At 51.8% G+C, this 15,168-nt stretch overlaps 7 protein-coding genes across 7 annotated transcripts; 2 read left to right on the top strand and 5 right to left on the bottom strand.

The window, feature by feature from the left end:
- Positions 1-109: 109 nt before the first annotated feature.
- Positions 110-1,833, bottom strand: ASPZODRAFT_136494 (hypothetical protein). Its single transcript, XM_022724073.1, has one exon. It carries the CDS (start codon positions 1,566-1,568, stop codon positions 324-326), a length of 1,245 nt encoding a protein of 414 aa, XP_022577788.1. The 5' UTR covers positions 1,569-1,833; the 3' UTR covers positions 110-323.
- A 460-nt stretch (positions 1,834-2,293) lies between these two features.
- On the bottom strand, positions 2,294-3,924 carry ASPZODRAFT_136492 (hypothetical protein). Its single transcript, XM_022724072.1, has 4 exons — positions 3,736-3,924; positions 3,508-3,639; positions 2,770-3,420; positions 2,294-2,704 (listed from the first exon to the last, which is right to left on the bottom strand). Exons 1-4 carry the CDS (start codon positions 3,761-3,763, stop codon positions 2,325-2,327), a joined length of 1,191 nt encoding a protein of 396 aa, XP_022577787.1. The 5' UTR covers positions 3,764-3,924; the 3' UTR covers positions 2,294-2,324.
- A 191-nt stretch (positions 3,925-4,115) lies between these two features.
- ASPZODRAFT_2118212 (hypothetical protein) lies at positions 4,116-6,340 on the bottom strand. The gene is made up of 8 exons (XM_022727779.1): positions 5,998-6,340; positions 5,628-5,794; positions 5,457-5,564; positions 5,318-5,389; positions 5,173-5,259; positions 4,851-5,117; positions 4,419-4,787; positions 4,116-4,364 (listed from the first exon to the last, which is right to left on the bottom strand). The coding sequence occupies exons 1-8, from the start codon at positions 6,047-6,049 to the stop codon at positions 4,200-4,202; spliced, it is 1,287 nt and encodes a 428-aa protein (XP_022577786.1). The 5' UTR covers positions 6,050-6,340; the 3' UTR covers positions 4,116-4,199.
- A 121-nt stretch (positions 6,341-6,461) lies between these two features.
- Positions 6,462-7,846, top strand: ASPZODRAFT_19678 (hypothetical protein; the record flags this gene model as incomplete). The annotated part of the gene is made up of 2 exons (XM_022727452.1): positions 6,462-6,599; positions 6,710-7,846. 2 exons carry the CDS (start codon positions 6,462-6,464, stop codon positions 7,844-7,846), a joined length of 1,275 nt encoding a protein of 424 aa, XP_022577785.1.
- A 576-nt stretch (positions 7,847-8,422) lies between these two features.
- On the bottom strand, positions 8,423-9,812 carry ASPZODRAFT_1189617 (hypothetical protein). Its single transcript, XM_022721215.1, has 4 exons — positions 9,600-9,812; positions 9,313-9,432; positions 8,763-9,141; positions 8,423-8,700 (listed from the first exon to the last, which is right to left on the bottom strand). The coding sequence occupies exons 1-4, from the start codon at positions 9,617-9,619 to the stop codon at positions 8,641-8,643; spliced, it is 579 nt and encodes a 192-aa protein (XP_022577784.1). The 5' UTR covers positions 9,620-9,812; the 3' UTR covers positions 8,423-8,640.
- ASPZODRAFT_136487 (hypothetical protein) lies at positions 9,598-10,236 on the top strand. Its single transcript, XM_022724071.1, has one exon. The coding sequence runs from the start codon at positions 9,685-9,687 to the stop codon at positions 10,150-10,152; it is 468 nt and encodes a 155-aa protein (XP_022577783.1). The 5' UTR covers positions 9,598-9,684; the 3' UTR covers positions 10,153-10,236.
- An 892-nt stretch (positions 10,237-11,128) lies between these two features.
- ASPZODRAFT_154729 (hypothetical protein) lies at positions 11,129-13,182 on the bottom strand (the record flags this gene model as incomplete). The annotated part of the gene is made up of 4 exons (XM_022726123.1): positions 11,129-11,224; positions 11,279-12,675; positions 12,748-12,878; positions 12,953-13,182. 4 exons carry the CDS (start codon positions 13,180-13,182, stop codon positions 11,129-11,131), a joined length of 1,854 nt encoding a protein of 617 aa, XP_022577782.1.
- Between the last annotated feature and the right edge of the window lie 1,986 nt (positions 13,183-15,168).

Genomic DNA, 15,168 nt, shown 5'->3' with positions numbered 1-15,168 from the left:
GCATCATTATTGTATAAAATATGGAGGAATTGTTAGAACCTTTAGATGTGGGCCTTTGTCCCTTCCCTGTAAGAAATAGATAGTCATGTATTGAATGACTGACTGCCTTATTTAAAACCAGATATATACACTGAAACCCCGACACCAGCTTTTCCCCTGCCTTTTCTAAATCCTACAACCTGCCCCAATGAATATCTAGAGAAACGAGAAAGGATTATGCAACGCCAAACACCCTGCAAACGAAATGATAATGGAGTGTGTGTATGTGTGATAGGAGGGAAAGCAATGCAAGAAGGAAAAAAGAAGAAGAAGAGATGAATAGATCACTCCTCGAATTTCCTCTTCATCCCAGCTCCGTTCGGGTTCGGCGGCGCTTGTTTCGCTCTGCGTTTACGCTCCTCCTCCTCGCCCATCATCTGTGCCTGTCGTCGTTTCCACGCGGCCTTAATCGCGGGTGCGGCACGGATGAGGTCGTCCTCCGTGACACGATCCTGGATACTCTCCAGCACTTTTTCCACGGTCGAGATATGGTTGGCGTCTATCTTGTCGTCGCGAAGGCGGTGGAACCGCCAGCGTGACTGGTCGTCCTTGTAGCACTCGACGATGGTGTCGTCGAGCGGCAAGCCCATGGCTTTCATTTCGTCCCACTCGGCGAGGGAGACAAACATCTCTCCGAAATACCGATACTCACCCTGGCTAACCATGACAAACAGGTGGCAGATGGGGATCGCATCGTAGTCCGCGTACGGCTCCATGATGCCCTCCGCCTCGTCATCTGTGTCGGGTTCCAGCATGGGGAACTCGAGCCGCATGCGAAAATCAATGGTGTTTTCCGCCGGCGGTTTCCACTTGAGGATGTGCTCGTCTGTGCCGATCTTATACGGCGTGCTCCGACATGTGAAAATGAGGCCGTCATTGCCGTGGACGCGCTTCACCTTGGGGATAATATCGCGGAACATCATTTCGATTCCGTAGCTGAATTGCGTAGACTTGTCCTCCACTGCGAAGACGCGGTGCTGTTTCTCCTCCGGAAACTTCTCGTACATCGCGTTGTATGGCTTCAGCACCAGCTCTTTGAAGTATGCAAGCCGCTTGTCAAGCGTCCGGTGCATTAGGCTCTTCCCGTCTAGTACGAGACAGTCGAAGACGTAGTACTTGAGCTGTTGCGTGCCATCGTCGTAGGTATCGTTGACGAGCTCCCCATCCACCAGCGTATCCACGTGAAACTTCTGGAACGTATCATCGTTGTTCAGGGGAAAGTGCAGTCCGGGAACGTATCGATATTCGTTCTTGCGGTCGATCAGGTAATGGATCTCTGGCGTCTCCGAGTCTGGCTCCCCACGCGCAAAATACATCAAGCAGCGGATCCCGTCCGTCTTTTCACAAACATAGTAGTCCTCCTTCTGCAGCTCAAGCAGATGCCGCGATGAGAAGCTGACGGGCTGTGCGCCGGGGAAGTTCAGGTTGTTGCGGCCTAGCAGAGCCGCGACTTCTTGACGAAACTGGTTGGCCAGCCCAGGCCCAGCTTTGATCCCAACAACATCGAGATCCGGGACGGAATGGCTCATTCTGACTACCGAGGGGGGGATGTAGGTATTCTCGTATCGTGGGGCAATTCGTTCGGTTTGAAAGGGTCGCGACGAGGGGAGGAGTGTCGCGACGGAGAGCGCATCGACGAAAACGTGCTGAGATTTGGCGTGTCGGAACGAAGACAAAGAGCGGCACGGAATGGGCAACAAGAGCCCTCGAGATATCAAAGAAAAGGCTCCAGTATGAGCTTGAATATGGAGTCAACGCAATGTTTCAGAGATAGATGCAGGAATGCCGGACGGGTGTGAAGTGAAGCCCAGTTCAATGCGGCATCGCGTGATCTAGATCCTGGGGCCTGAGGCATAAAAATATTATTCTCCTTGTGTCTGAGCCAGACTTTTGATGAATCCAGAGGACTCGAAGAGATACAGAATGCTACAATAAATTTATCTAAGCAAGCTATAAAAGAGAAGAATATCCTATTTAGACATCTATGGTTATGATCAATAAGTGGAATAGAATTACTATGTGCCATCACAGAGCAAAATACAGCCATCAAATGCATTTATGCCGAGGAACATTGGGGGGTATCATATCATAAAAACCATCTCCCAGCCCATAAAACGCCAACACGCTTAGCAATGTAAGCCTCCTCCCTACCGTGGAGTCGGCCAGAAACAAAAAGAAAAGCAAGAAGGCGAAAACGAGAAACCAAAGAAAGCAAAAAAAAAGCAAAAAAAAAAACAAAAACAAAGATTCATGACTGGCATCTGCTTCTGCAGGAGGATCGTCGCTTAGGAAGAGGTCTTGATCGGGGTAGCACCGGAGGCCTTCTTCGATATGTCAATGGTGGCCTCCGGCGCATTCTGATCAGTGGGAGGCACCAAAGGAGTGTTGTCAACAGGCTGAAAGACGTTCCGAGCCGAAGAGAGGGCTATATCAACCGTTGAGAAGAGCCCCCCACCTCGGGCGCCTCCAAGAGCATTCGACAGCATCTCCTTTACGCGGACGTATTGGTACTTTCGCCTGCTCGAAATGAGAGGGTGGGTCTCAAGAGGCTGCGGGTTAGAGCGGGTGATGGCCGCCATGACAGCTTCTCTCTCTTCATCCGAGTCCACAGGACCATTGTTCTCCAGGTCATCTTGAAGGGGGGCGTTGGCGTCAATTGCCGCTTCTAGAAAAACAACAAACCACGTTAGTGACCTGTCAACAACAAAGTCAGGGAGAGTGAATACGTACTCTGCTGGCGAGCTTGGTTCTTCTTCTGGTAGGCCTGAAGAAGCATGTCGTATGGTAAAGAACGACCAGGAACCGCACGCTTTGCACCCATCGAGTGGCTCTTGCAGGTCAAGGATCGGGCACACTGCGCTCCATTCGGAAGTGTAACACCGCACTGCTTCTCAACATCGACGGGACCCTTGGGCTTGGGAACCTTAGTCTTCGGTTCTTCCTTCTTCTTCTTTTTCTTAGGCTCCTTATCCTTGTCATCATCCCCGTCAGCCTTGCGTTTCTTGCCCTTCTTGTTCGCGTCATCAGCATTGCCCTTGATTGCGCTCTTCTTGGTACCCTTCTGTCCCTTCTTGGCCACCGTGCCGTCGCCACCAGTAGCAGCATCATCGTCGCCGTCCCGATCGACTCTCTCCTTCGCCCGGTTCGCAGCATCACGTGCCTCTTTCTTCTTGCGTGCCTTCTCCTGCTTGGCCTTCAGACAACCTCTAATATGCTCTGCCGCGCTCTGCTTGAGAACGGGGCGTTTGCAGTGCTTGCAGATAACCGTTTCGAGCTGGTCTTCGCGAGGATTACCCGTGGGAAAGGCAGCTGTAGTTTTCTCATCCATCTCAGGAAGGATGGGGGACGAGCCCGGGGAGGGAGGAGGCACATCTTTATTCTCTGGAGCACACACACACACACGTTAGATATATAATGCAACTTATTCATGCCATAGACCAAGCCCCGAGGACTGGGCCACCCTCTTACCATCACCTTTCTTCGCCTTGGCGGATTTCGATTGCTTCTTGAACTTAATTTTGGTTGGTTTGCTGTCTTTCTCCGAGAACTTGTATCCGGACGCATCCACGAAGCTACCAGAGCTCGATGCGACAGACGAAGCTAGTTAGAGAAGCCATGTCAGTCTTCGGTCGGACGATTCAACCCCGGCAGAACCCTCGTCGTCTGGCTCTCCCTGATTGCGCGGGGAAAACGTACCTCTGCCCGTGTCACCGTTGGTAGCCATGCTGCCAGGTCAACGATTTTTCGAAACAACGCTGTCAGTATGGATATTGCGACTCGAGAAACGCGCACAGTGTCCAATATTACGAGGAAAGAACGTGTCGAAGAGCTCAAGCAGCTGGGGGAAGTCCCTCGTCGCTGACCGTCCGCCGCGCCGGAGACCCAGTCCGGGGCGCTCCGCATTGGGCAAGTCACGTGCATCTGATTTTCCGCTACTCTTTCTATTGACGATAAGGCGATCAATAGGAGCCCGACGCGATTCTGCGTATTCATCTGAAAGGAGGGAGTGAATAGACTGTCTTTTGCACAATCAATTCATCAAAAGAAGAATAGGAATCCCAGCCACATGGTCTACAATTGATTTTGGTGGCTGGCATTGATATACATACAGTATTTATCTTCGCTATAGTACATGGATTGAATAGTATCACAGGGTATTATTACAGGATCAGCTTAGCAAAACAGAGACTACTATTCGTCCCACCGAAGCCGAAGCTATTGGTCAGGGCCACATTGATCGTGTTTTCTTGGGCTTGCTGTGGTACATAATTGCAGTCGAAGTCGTCCGTAAGACGCTCTAGATTGATAGTTGGCGGCATCACGTTCTACAAGGCACGAGGGATTAGTAAATGGACAATCGCAACCGGTGCATCACGTACTTCAAGAATAGCAAGGACAGTGAAGGCAGCTTCGACGGCACCTGCACCCCCCAGAAGATGTCCCACGGCTCCCTTTGTGCTACTAACGTTGATGTCAGATGGCCTCTTTTTCCCATTGGAGCCCAACAGTAATGCTTTGATGGCTGCGTTCTCGGCAGCATCTCCGACCACAGTCGATGTGGCATGTGCATTGACATAGTCGACAGAGAGAGGTGGCAGATTCGCGCTCTTCAGCGCCTTTTTCATCGCCATCAGTGCCCCTTCGCCATTTTCTTTGGGCGCCGTCATATGATGGGCATCTCCAGAGCAACCGTAACCTCGAAGCTCTGCATAGATCCGGGCTCCTCGAGCCTTCGCGTGTTCAAGCTCCTAAGTGCACGGTGAGAATCACGTATAAAGAGAAAGAGCAAGAGCAACATGTCTAGTACGTACCTCCAAGACTAGTACAGCAGCGCCTTCCCCGACGACAAATCCATCACGATCTGCATCAAACGGACGAGAAGCCTTTGCAGGATCATCGTTGAAAGCGGTGGCGAGACTCCGCGCCCGTGCAAAGCCGCCTATTGCCAGGGGATGGATGCACGACTCTGCTCCACCGGCCACCATCACATCAGCGTCTCCGTACGCAATGAATCGAGCAGCATCTCCAACCGAATGAGCTCCAGTGGTACAGGCTGTCGTAGCTGCATGATTAGGGCCCTAGTGACATCAGTAAAGGCAACGAACAGCCGAACATCCGTCGATTGCAGCTCACCATGAATCCGTATTTCATGGATATATGACCGGCCCCCAGGTTTATCAGCAGCCTTGGGACAAAGAGAGGAGACACCTTTCGGTAGCCCTGGGGAATCCAAACGTCAATCTTCGACAGGCCACGATGTATGACTTTGATCGCTCACCCCTTTATCGTATGCTACGACTGTGTCGTAGATCTCATCGAAATTACCAATACCAGAGCCCATGCATACCCCCTATGGAAAAACAATAATTGTCAGAGTCAGTGGCCACCAAGGAAGGATAGGACTTATTAAGATGTACCGTTGCTTCCAGGTCTTCTGAGGCTGTGGGCTTCCAGCCTGCATCTTCGAGAGCCTCCTCTGTCGCTGCCAGTCCGTACTGGGCAAACAGAGCCATCTTTCGTTCATCCTTTATGCCCAGTCAGTAAATTGCACAATGCCCCCCCCCCTCCACAGAAAGGTTTCAGCCTACATCTCTACTTAACCACTCAGACGCTGTCCAGCCACCATTCTGCCGCGGACCTTCCGGAACAATAGCAGCAACTTTACATGGCTGGGCATCAAACCTCGAGTCGCGAAGACCAACATTAACGATGCCACAATGGCCGTCGAGGAGACGCTTCCACGTGCGACGGATCCCTACCACGACATGGACTCGGCGTTAGTCACGACGATCTGCTCGAAGGTTCCGTGATAGAGAAACGGGAATGTGGGGAATATGCTGAAGCAAGAGAAGGCAAAGGAACAGCATCGATTAGACCGACATGAGATCTCCAGGTCGACCGGGCGATTCCCCGGGATGCCAAACACAGCACACAGCAAAGGAAAACCCATCGACTTACCCACTCCCAGCGGCGTAACAGCCCCTAGACCTGTAACAACAACCCGACGCATTTCATCCTGATGTGTAACTGTACACTACCTGTCCTGTTTTGCCGTTGACGACGTCCGTCGACCGGAGACACGAAATAGAGGAATGGCCGCAGGTGCCGAGAAGGGAAGGTCTGCACGACGTCGCGTTCCACTTTTTCCCGCTTCGCTCTCCGCCGACCGCCTGGGCCCATGGTTGACCATGGCCATCTCAACAGCCAACGACAGGTCTGGGAAAGGCTCAGAATGGCCTTTGGAAGTTCGGTCTGAGCAATGCTAGCGGGGCTGCTGTTATCGCTGTGGACGCCGGCTGGGTGGAGAGAGGGGGAGTGACTGAGCTCCGTAAGCCGGAAGGGCTCGCGGCTATATAAAAACCACACACTGCCGGTTGGTTTTGGGGCTGGCTTTGGCTTCCTCCCTTCAAATCCATTTCACAATGCACGGTTGGAAGAGTTCTCTTGTGGGACTGCTGGCTGTGGCTGGCTCTGCCCTGTCCCATGGCCACCACCATGACGACGCTGAAGTCGTTCCCGAGGAATACCGAGAGGAGCTGCTGAAGAAGTGGGATCAAGAGGTAAATACAATTCTTATTCCTTTTACTCTGGGGAAATCAAGTGGTAGAATTATAAGAGTTTTTTTTTTTTTAGAAAAAAACAATCTTGATCTAATACTCGTTTGCCACAGTGGACGTTTTCCGGCATTTCGAGCTTCGCCCATTTAAAGCCGGTCAAGTGTCTGATCGAGCCGGATGAACACTATGACATTGCAGTTATCGGGGCGCCGTTCGATACAGCTGTCAGCTACAGACCAGGTGCACGGTTCGGCCCCCGGGCAATTCGTGCCGCGAGTGCTCGCTGGCTAGCAGGCACCAGTTACAACACACGCGCCGGGATCAACCCGTATCAATCCTGGGCGACGGTGAAGGACTGCGGCGATATTCCGATCACCCCCTTCGACAATGGGCTTGCCGAGCGCCAGATGTACGAGGCGTTCCTGGAGCTTGGCCGCCGGCCCGCGGTCACGAGCGCCGACTCCAAATACGGCGTCAAGGGGATTTCAGCCGGCAAGCCCAAGCTGGTGACGCTGGGCGGCGACCACAGCGTCGCGCTGCCTGCGCTGCGCGCGCTGTACCAGATCTACCAGAAGCCCATCACCGTGCTGCACTTCGACGCCCACCTGGACACCTGGAACCCGGTACGGTACTCGTCGTACTGGACCTCGGAGCAGGCGCACTTCAACCACGGCAGCTTCTTCCACAAAGCCAGCCGCGAGGGGCTCATCTCCAACACCACCTCCGCCCACGCCGGGCTGCGCACCCGCCTGACAGGCGTCGATGACGGCGACTACACCAACCCGGGCCCCGAGCAGGACTTCATCCGCATCCACGCAGACGACATTGACGAACTGGGTCCCGCGGGCATCATCAGGACCATCCTCGCCCGCACGGGCCTCGACCCGGATCAACCCGTCTACCTCTCCGTCGACATCGACGTGCTGGACCCCAGCACCGCCCCGGGCACCGGCACCCCAGAGCCCGGCGGCTGGACCACCCGGGAATTCATCCGCATCCTGCGCGGCCTCGAGAAGCTCAACATTGTCGGCGCAGATATCGTCGAGGTCTCCCCCAGCTACGACAACAAGGGCGAGACTACCGCCCTGGCTGCGGCCCAGGTCGCCTTTGAGATCATCACTAGCATGGTCAAGGCCGGCACCGGTCAAGAGATGGGCGGATGGTATGGTCGGCGGGATGCCCAGGACGCCCAGGATGCCCAGGAAGCCCAGGATGTCCATCAAGGCCAGGATCACAAGGATGAACTTTAGTTTAGTTATGACAGATGACAGAAAAATGAATCATTACAAAAAACCGTTTATATGATATAACACTCAAACCGAATACTTAGGGCTGAAACTTTTAGCCTCAGATCTAGCAGAAATCTACCTATCTACAGCCACAGTAAGAATTCATATCACTTGATTCATGTCACTCGCGTGGTTGCTTATCCTCTGTATATGGAACTTGACACATCCGGCAGCATAGTGATGATGAAGAGGCTGGGAAAAAAAAAGAGAAGAGAAGAGAAAAAGAAACTGCACAGACAAGAGCAAGCAAGCAGATATAAGAAGGAAACATCAACATCAGAAAGAAAAAGAAAAGAAAAGAAAAGAGAGGGGGTACCATCAGCCAGCCAAAATACGACGCCCTGACTTCCAACGCCGAGTGAGACGATGAGAATAGAGAAGAATGACAAAAAGAAAGGGGGAGGGGGAGGAGGGGGAAAAAAAGGACGGAGTAAGAATGTGATGGATGGGAATCAACGGGGGAATGAAAGCAGGTCGAAGGGAGAGAAAGACGGAAGACAAATGTTCGTTAGGTAAAAAAGATATGATGGAGCTTGTCTTCGAGAGGACAGAGGAAGGTGGCGTAAGACAACGGATCAATGGCGGTCGGAATTCTTGAAGCGAGGATGGCGTCCAGCTGCAGATGACCGGGCGTACCCGCCAGATCAAACGTATATCGAAGTTGGGTAGTTGTGATCGAGGGGTCGTATGTTATCTAGGTTTCGACCAAGGGGTGTTTTTTTTTTTGGATGTTTTCTTCCTCCGAAATTGAACGATTACAACAAGACACACTTCGATTTCTTCTTAGGAGCGGGCTCGAGTGCAGCGACGATGGCCTAAGATGCGTCAGTGTCAGGTAAACTCGTTCATTCCGCGTTGGTTCGATGAATATAAATACCTCGTCGAAGACATCTTTCAGCTTGTACTGCGTCAGAGCAGAGCACTCGACGTACTTGACAGCACCCAAATCTTTCGCCATCCGATCGCCGTCTTCCTTGCGGATTGGCTGCATCTTCTGCCGGGCAAGTTTCTCGCGAACGGCCGGGTCGTCGCGAAGATCGGCCTGGGTGCCGACAATTAGGCAGGGAACGCCGGGACAGTGATGGTGCACCTCGGGGAACCACTTCTCGCGCACGTTCTCAAAGGAAGCGGGCGACGTGACGGAAAAGCAGACGAGGAAGACATCGGTCTGCGGGTACGAGAGCGGGCGGAGACGGTCGTAATCTTCCTGACCGGCGGTATCGAATAGTCCCAACGTATACGGCTCATCGCCAATCCTGAAACAGTCGGTTAGCTCTGCAGACTTCTCCCCTTGTCTCTTGCGCAACAATATAGACAGTGAATTGCCATATGAAAGTCCGCATCTATTCCACCCAGGGTTTTTTTTTTTTTTTTTTTTTCCTTTTCTTTTCCTTTTCTTTTCTTCTTGTCAATCCATCCCAACTTACATGACAGTCACAGCATAGTTATCAAACACAGTCGGAACATATTCTGAGGGGAATTTATTTGTCGTGTATGAGATCAGAAGACATGTCTTTCCCACGGCACCATCACCGACGACGACACACCTGTGTAAGACGAGCAGACAAGTCAGTATTGATCCAGAAATGATATGATTATCAAGCGATGTATAGAACCAAGAGGATTAGGTTCAGTCATGGATGATGGGTGATCTGAAGAAGGGGGGGAGAAGGAGGGGAGGGCGGCGATGAAGCGACACAGCCTGAGGACATACTTGATTGTAGCGACAACCATTTTGATCTAGATATGGACCGTAGAGAACACCCTCGACAGGCAACTGGAAGGCAATCGCTGAAGAAATGGCAGGTGTCCAACCGCAGCAGAGGCTAGGCAAGAGAGAAACGTGGGAGGGAAGATGCGGTGAACGCGTCAGAGCAAGATTATTGGGGGGGGAGGGGGGAAGGGAGGGAGGGGAGGGGGGAAAGAGAGGGGAGAAGAGGGAGGAGGGGGTGGGAAAAAAGAATGAGGTCGAGGATGAGAAGAGAAGAGGTCCAAGGCAGGGAAACTCTTGCAACGAGCAAAGGAGTTGTTCTGGATGCAGAGGCTGTGAGAGGGAGGCAGAGAAGCAGGGCAGGTGGCTGTCGGGGGTTGCTGCAGTCGAACGTCCGCCGTGGAAGGTTTCAAGAGGTAAGGTAAGGCAAGGTGGGAGCGGAGGATGGATTGATAGCTGCAACGGGGCAGGCCGCACGTTAGTTAGCTTGACTCCGGCCTATGTGATTCCCCATCAAAAGCTGGACCAGATTTCTTGGACTTGCAAGATGGGATAATAAGAGAGATTATTTTTTTATAGTTAATTAGGTAGTTAGTCTGTATACTTCAAAACTTCAACTAATAAACGACTTGGAATAGACAAACCTACGTAGGTAAGGTAGGTAAGGTAGTTAACTGCTCCCTGTACGAAGTGCAGACGATGATCTCGGCATTGAGACTGTACGCGTAATTTCGACCAAGTGATTAGGAGCCTGAGGCTACCGAGGGACATCCAGACAGTCATCCATGAATTATTTACTATTGTAGCTAGATATGTTATTGAAAATATTGTACAATTGAATAATATGCCTATAGTATGATAGTATGGAGTGTCGCAATAACTACTAGGTACCTACCTAGGTACTGAGGTACTGATGTACTGAGGTCCCAACAATTGGTACGGTATGTAATTTACGAAAACATCACCTCCGGCTACCAGTTAGTCAGACTTACTCCATACAAATAGTAGCTAGTAGCTAGTTAACTGGTAGCTACAACTAGTTAGCTGGTAGCTACAACTAGTTAATACTTACTACATATGATGTAGGTTGGTATGTGCACTATATTACCCCTGAGCAACCTCGTATCTACCCCCTATCCTATTTACTAGGAGAATATTCTGTACGGAGTATACGGAGTACTCCGTAGTTAAGGATTAAGGAGTAGTTGGTTGATAGTGTACACTAGTTATCTTGGTAGTTAGTAGACAGAAGATTAGTGATAAATATTTACAGAGTATCCTATCCTAGTAGTTACTACCGAATTCCTTTGTTTGAGACAGGCGGATCCACGTATGGCAGTGGGACGGCGACTGCTATGGCACTGCCAAGGAAAGCTTGCGAAAGCCGAGGAGATGGGTAAAAAGTATATGTAGTACTATGTAGTGTAGTATAGCTATAAGCTTACGAGTAGTCATGTATAAGAAGAGTTCAGAAGGGCAACTGTACTAGGTCTGATATATCTAGGTAGTAATGTACTCTATAAGGTGCTTAATCAAGTTCGCTTTGAATGAGGTTGGTCGTCGTCGTCGTTATTAGGGATCTCATGGTGATCATTTTGATCACGGTTATTATTATTATTATGAGGCATCTTGGGACAGGTCAGTATTGCGTATTCGGGACAGAGAGGGGGGGGACATCATACCTTGTCCAGCTCGTAGTTTGTCATCAGCAGACTCAGCGGAATCAATGGGATGGTCGCCACAACGGCGAGAATGAGCAGTTTATTCATCGTCTCTTGGTACGCTCGGTTGATGGCTATCCGTGTCGGGGATCCCATCGGGTACGAGAGCGCCTTGGTCAGCTTGCCAAAGATCGCCTTCGCCTCGTCTTTGCTTTCCTCGGGCAGATACTGCTGCAGCTTCGTCGGGATGAGATGCGTCCAGACCGCTCCGGAAATGGCCGCCCCGACGGCACCTCCCATCTCCAGTGACGTGAGGAACATGGCCGTCGCGGCTGCCACTTCCTGGTGCTTGGCCGATGCCTGTACTCCGAGTTGCACGGGCACGTTGACCAGTCCACCCCCAAAGCCAACAATCACCTGCGTGCCTAGGATTTGTACGATCGAACTTCCTTCTTGCCGATAGAGCATCATCAGGAGCAACCCGGAGATGTAGACGACGCAGCCGCCAGTCACGAACATGCGGTAGCGCCGAGTGTATTTGATCAAGATCGACACGATGAACGCGGCGATCGTTGAGGTAAAGGCAAATGTCTGAGTGACCCGGCCGGCGGTGGCCACATCGTAATCCAGCACGACCTGGAGGTATGAATAGAGGTATGGCTGGACGGAGAAATAGAAGGCCATGAAGTAGAAGAAGGCAAAGGCGCAGCCCGCCAGCGCCGTTCGTTGCTTAAGGAGATGCAGAGACAGAAGAGGCTTCGGGGCCAGCTTCTTCGAGGTCTCCCACAGCGGTAAGACAAGGAGGCAGAGCACGCCGATGACCATCATGGAAACAATACTTCCGTTCTTCCACCCGTTTTTGACATTCGCTGCCAGGGTCAAGGGGACCAGCATCAACGTCACTGCGGCCGACAAAAGCAGCAAGCCAAACATGTCCAGGTCGTACCAGGTGCGACGAATGGTCTCCATCCAGCTACGGTGCTTGTGGGAGCGGGTCTTGAGCAGATTCAAACGCCGGGCCTTCCTCTGATTCAGCATCAACGAGAAGGCCAGCGGGAGGAAGGATGCCGGCAAAATAATCGTCCATATTCCGTAACCCCAGCGCCAGGAGAGGTTTTTGAGCACCAAATCTGCGATCGTTGGGCCGATCCATACGGTGACGAGGAAAGGAAGTTCTGGTAGTAGAGCGAGGAGCGCTCGGTTCAGCAGATCGCTACTGTCGGCGATAAACACCTGCTGGAGGATTTGTAGGCCGGTTGATCCGGCCGAGTAGAAGATCTGAGCCGACGCGTACATCTGCACGTTCGACGAGGCAGCCATCTGGATGTATCCGAGAATGTAGATTGCGATGGCGAGACAAAACGCTTCGAAGCGACCAAAGACGTCTGCAATCTTGGCCATTGGGGGTTTGATCACGGCTGACTCGACGTTAGTACGGCCATTTCAATCTTCAGAAAGAAAAACAGTTGAAGAATATATAAGAAACATACCGTTGACAACATTTTGGACGACCAGGACGGTGGAAATCAACGAGTGTTTACTGAATGCACTGGTGGCATAGGCCGAGAGGGACATAGTAGTCTGACCCTCCAGCGATGTGCAGAAAGCCATCAGGAAGATACTTGCAAAGTAGTCAGCCTAAAGAAAGTCGCTAGGGTAAAGTAACTGCTGGGCAGACTGATAAGACGGACGAACCTGATATAGGCAATCACCAGAGAACGCGTCGTCCAGGTGATGTTGATGGCCTCGATCTTCCGCACACCGTCTTGGAGATCTTCCAACGAGGTGTTATCGTCATCAAAGCCCTCGGTTTCATGTTGTGCATCACGAAGAAGCCGGTCTCTCTCCTCCTCATCCTCCCGTTGTTGCTCCATTGTGTCAAATGCGCCATAGGAAGGTCCTGAGCGGGGGTCCAGAAGGGGCATGGCAACTCGGACACTCGAAGTTGATAACCAGGGGGGTTCACTATTTTCCGACTATCGGTAGTCACCGTCCAAAAGCGGATGTGTGTGATCGAATTCGGTCGGCGAGCACAACCAGAACCGTGCACCGATGGTGAGATTCCGTTAGACTTTCTCGATCGTGTAACGTCAAAGGTCGTCGAGGGTGCGAGGTAACGTAGGATCCGATCTCGTAGCACAGGACGGTGTGAGTCGACTTCAGAGAGATATCAATGACCTGAGCCAGCCAGATCCACCGAGTCAAGAAGATGCAGAGCGGGGAGAGAGAGGAGGGGGGGGGAGAGGGGGGGGAAAGGAGGAGGCCACCAGAATGAAGAGAATTTGAATAAGAAACAATGAAAAAGGGGGTATCGAGCGACAAGAGAAGTAAAAAAAAAAATACCAACGGCGTCAAAAAAAGAAAACACAGCGACCGCGCTTCTCGGCTGGCGAATACATTTAAGTAGCCAGATTCGGAGCCACCAGACGAATCCGGCGTGCAAGGGGGAGGGGGAGGGGAAAGCCCGAAAGACTGAGGTGGAAGCCTGTTCTGTTCGCCCAACAGGCTCTTCCTTCTTAGCACCACTGCACCCCCGATCGACGCGGCCCTTATGCAGGTCGACGTGGGATGCGGCTTTGCGGCGTCAGCGTGGCAGGGTAGTTGCTCTGCACCAAAAGGGGTGGAGCAGCACTCCTCGTCAAGGAATTCGACACGGCGGCCGCGGTATGTGGAAGGACATGTATGTGCCGGAGGAGGTCTCTAGTCCTCAAACACCTTGCCGGGATGGATCGAGGCCAGAAGGACGCAGTGCCAGGGCTGTGGAGGGAAGAAGGGAGCGAAGTGGTGAGGCAGAAGTGGCAACGCGAGCGATCACGGGTTCCGACGGTGCCATCAGATATGATAAGATCACCCGATCCTTGTTGGAGGAGGGACATTATTTCCGGTTTGTTTTGCAGTCCTGCATACGACTACTACTACGGAGTGCCTACTCTCTGTCCTCGCTGAGAAATAATAATCTGAAGCGGCTTTGGAGTAGAGGGTGATGGACTGTCTCGCTCTTTTCCGCGCGCAAGAGTTGCTGTCGAGCTGTCGCTGTCTCACACACCACTTCCACGGTCCGCTGATTATTGCCCCAGTTCGGCCCCAAACCCACCTGTCAACTCGTATCCTCGGCGTTCCTCGCCTGTTGGACTCCAGTCGATCGGATTTTCCTCGTTGAGACTGTCGGGATCTACGAACAAATACCATCTGGTGCTACGCAAACATAATAATCAATAGTGAGTGTTCATTCCTGCTGCCAAGTCTAATGCTAAAGAATCAGAAACATTAATCCACAAACGAACTGCAGAACTCCAGAGTAGCTCCGGTGAAAATGGTCGGTCAGTGGGGTCCTTGAGTATTACTATTATTCAATATGAAGGGATACCCGGAACAGCCGCGATGCTGCAGCCTGAACCCCTCCTCAAAGCTGCTTGACGGACACGCGGGCCATGGATGCAACCGAAGTCGACTAGAAAATCGAATACCAAGCGTGAGTGAGTTACCTGGCGGTTCATAACTTCATACCGAGTATACGGAGTAGACAGTCGCAGCCATCCCGCAGAGCTCCCCTGTCTGAGGGAAATAACTCATTTCTCAATAGTACGGAGTCTACGGAGCACAAGACAAAACGGGCTGGGATCCTCCTTGAGATTTTGAGGTCCGATTGGGTGGCGAGCCAGAGCTCATCGTCTCGATTGGAAGACTTGCTTGAAACTCCTTCCCCATTGATATGCGTTGGCTTGAGGGCTGCCCCTTTAGTCTGTTGCAAAGCGCTGGTCTAATCTATCTGACCCACCGATAGCATAGCCTGAGCTCGTTTTTCGTAGAGGTAAGAGTACCTAGGACTTGATAATTATTACTCCGGAGTCCGGAGCAACTAGTGATAACTAGCAGTTGCTACTAATTAACCAATAGAGTACATTGACGGT

The sequence above is a fragment of the Penicilliopsis zonata genome (genome assembly GCF_001890105.1).
Source record: "Penicilliopsis zonata CBS 506.65 unplaced genomic scaffold ASPZOscaffold_20, whole genome shotgun sequence".
In the NCBI taxonomy this organism is placed as follows: domain Eukaryota; kingdom Fungi; phylum Ascomycota; class Eurotiomycetes; order Eurotiales; family Aspergillaceae; genus Penicilliopsis; species Penicilliopsis zonata.
This window is presented reverse-complemented; position numbering and strand designations above follow the sequence as displayed.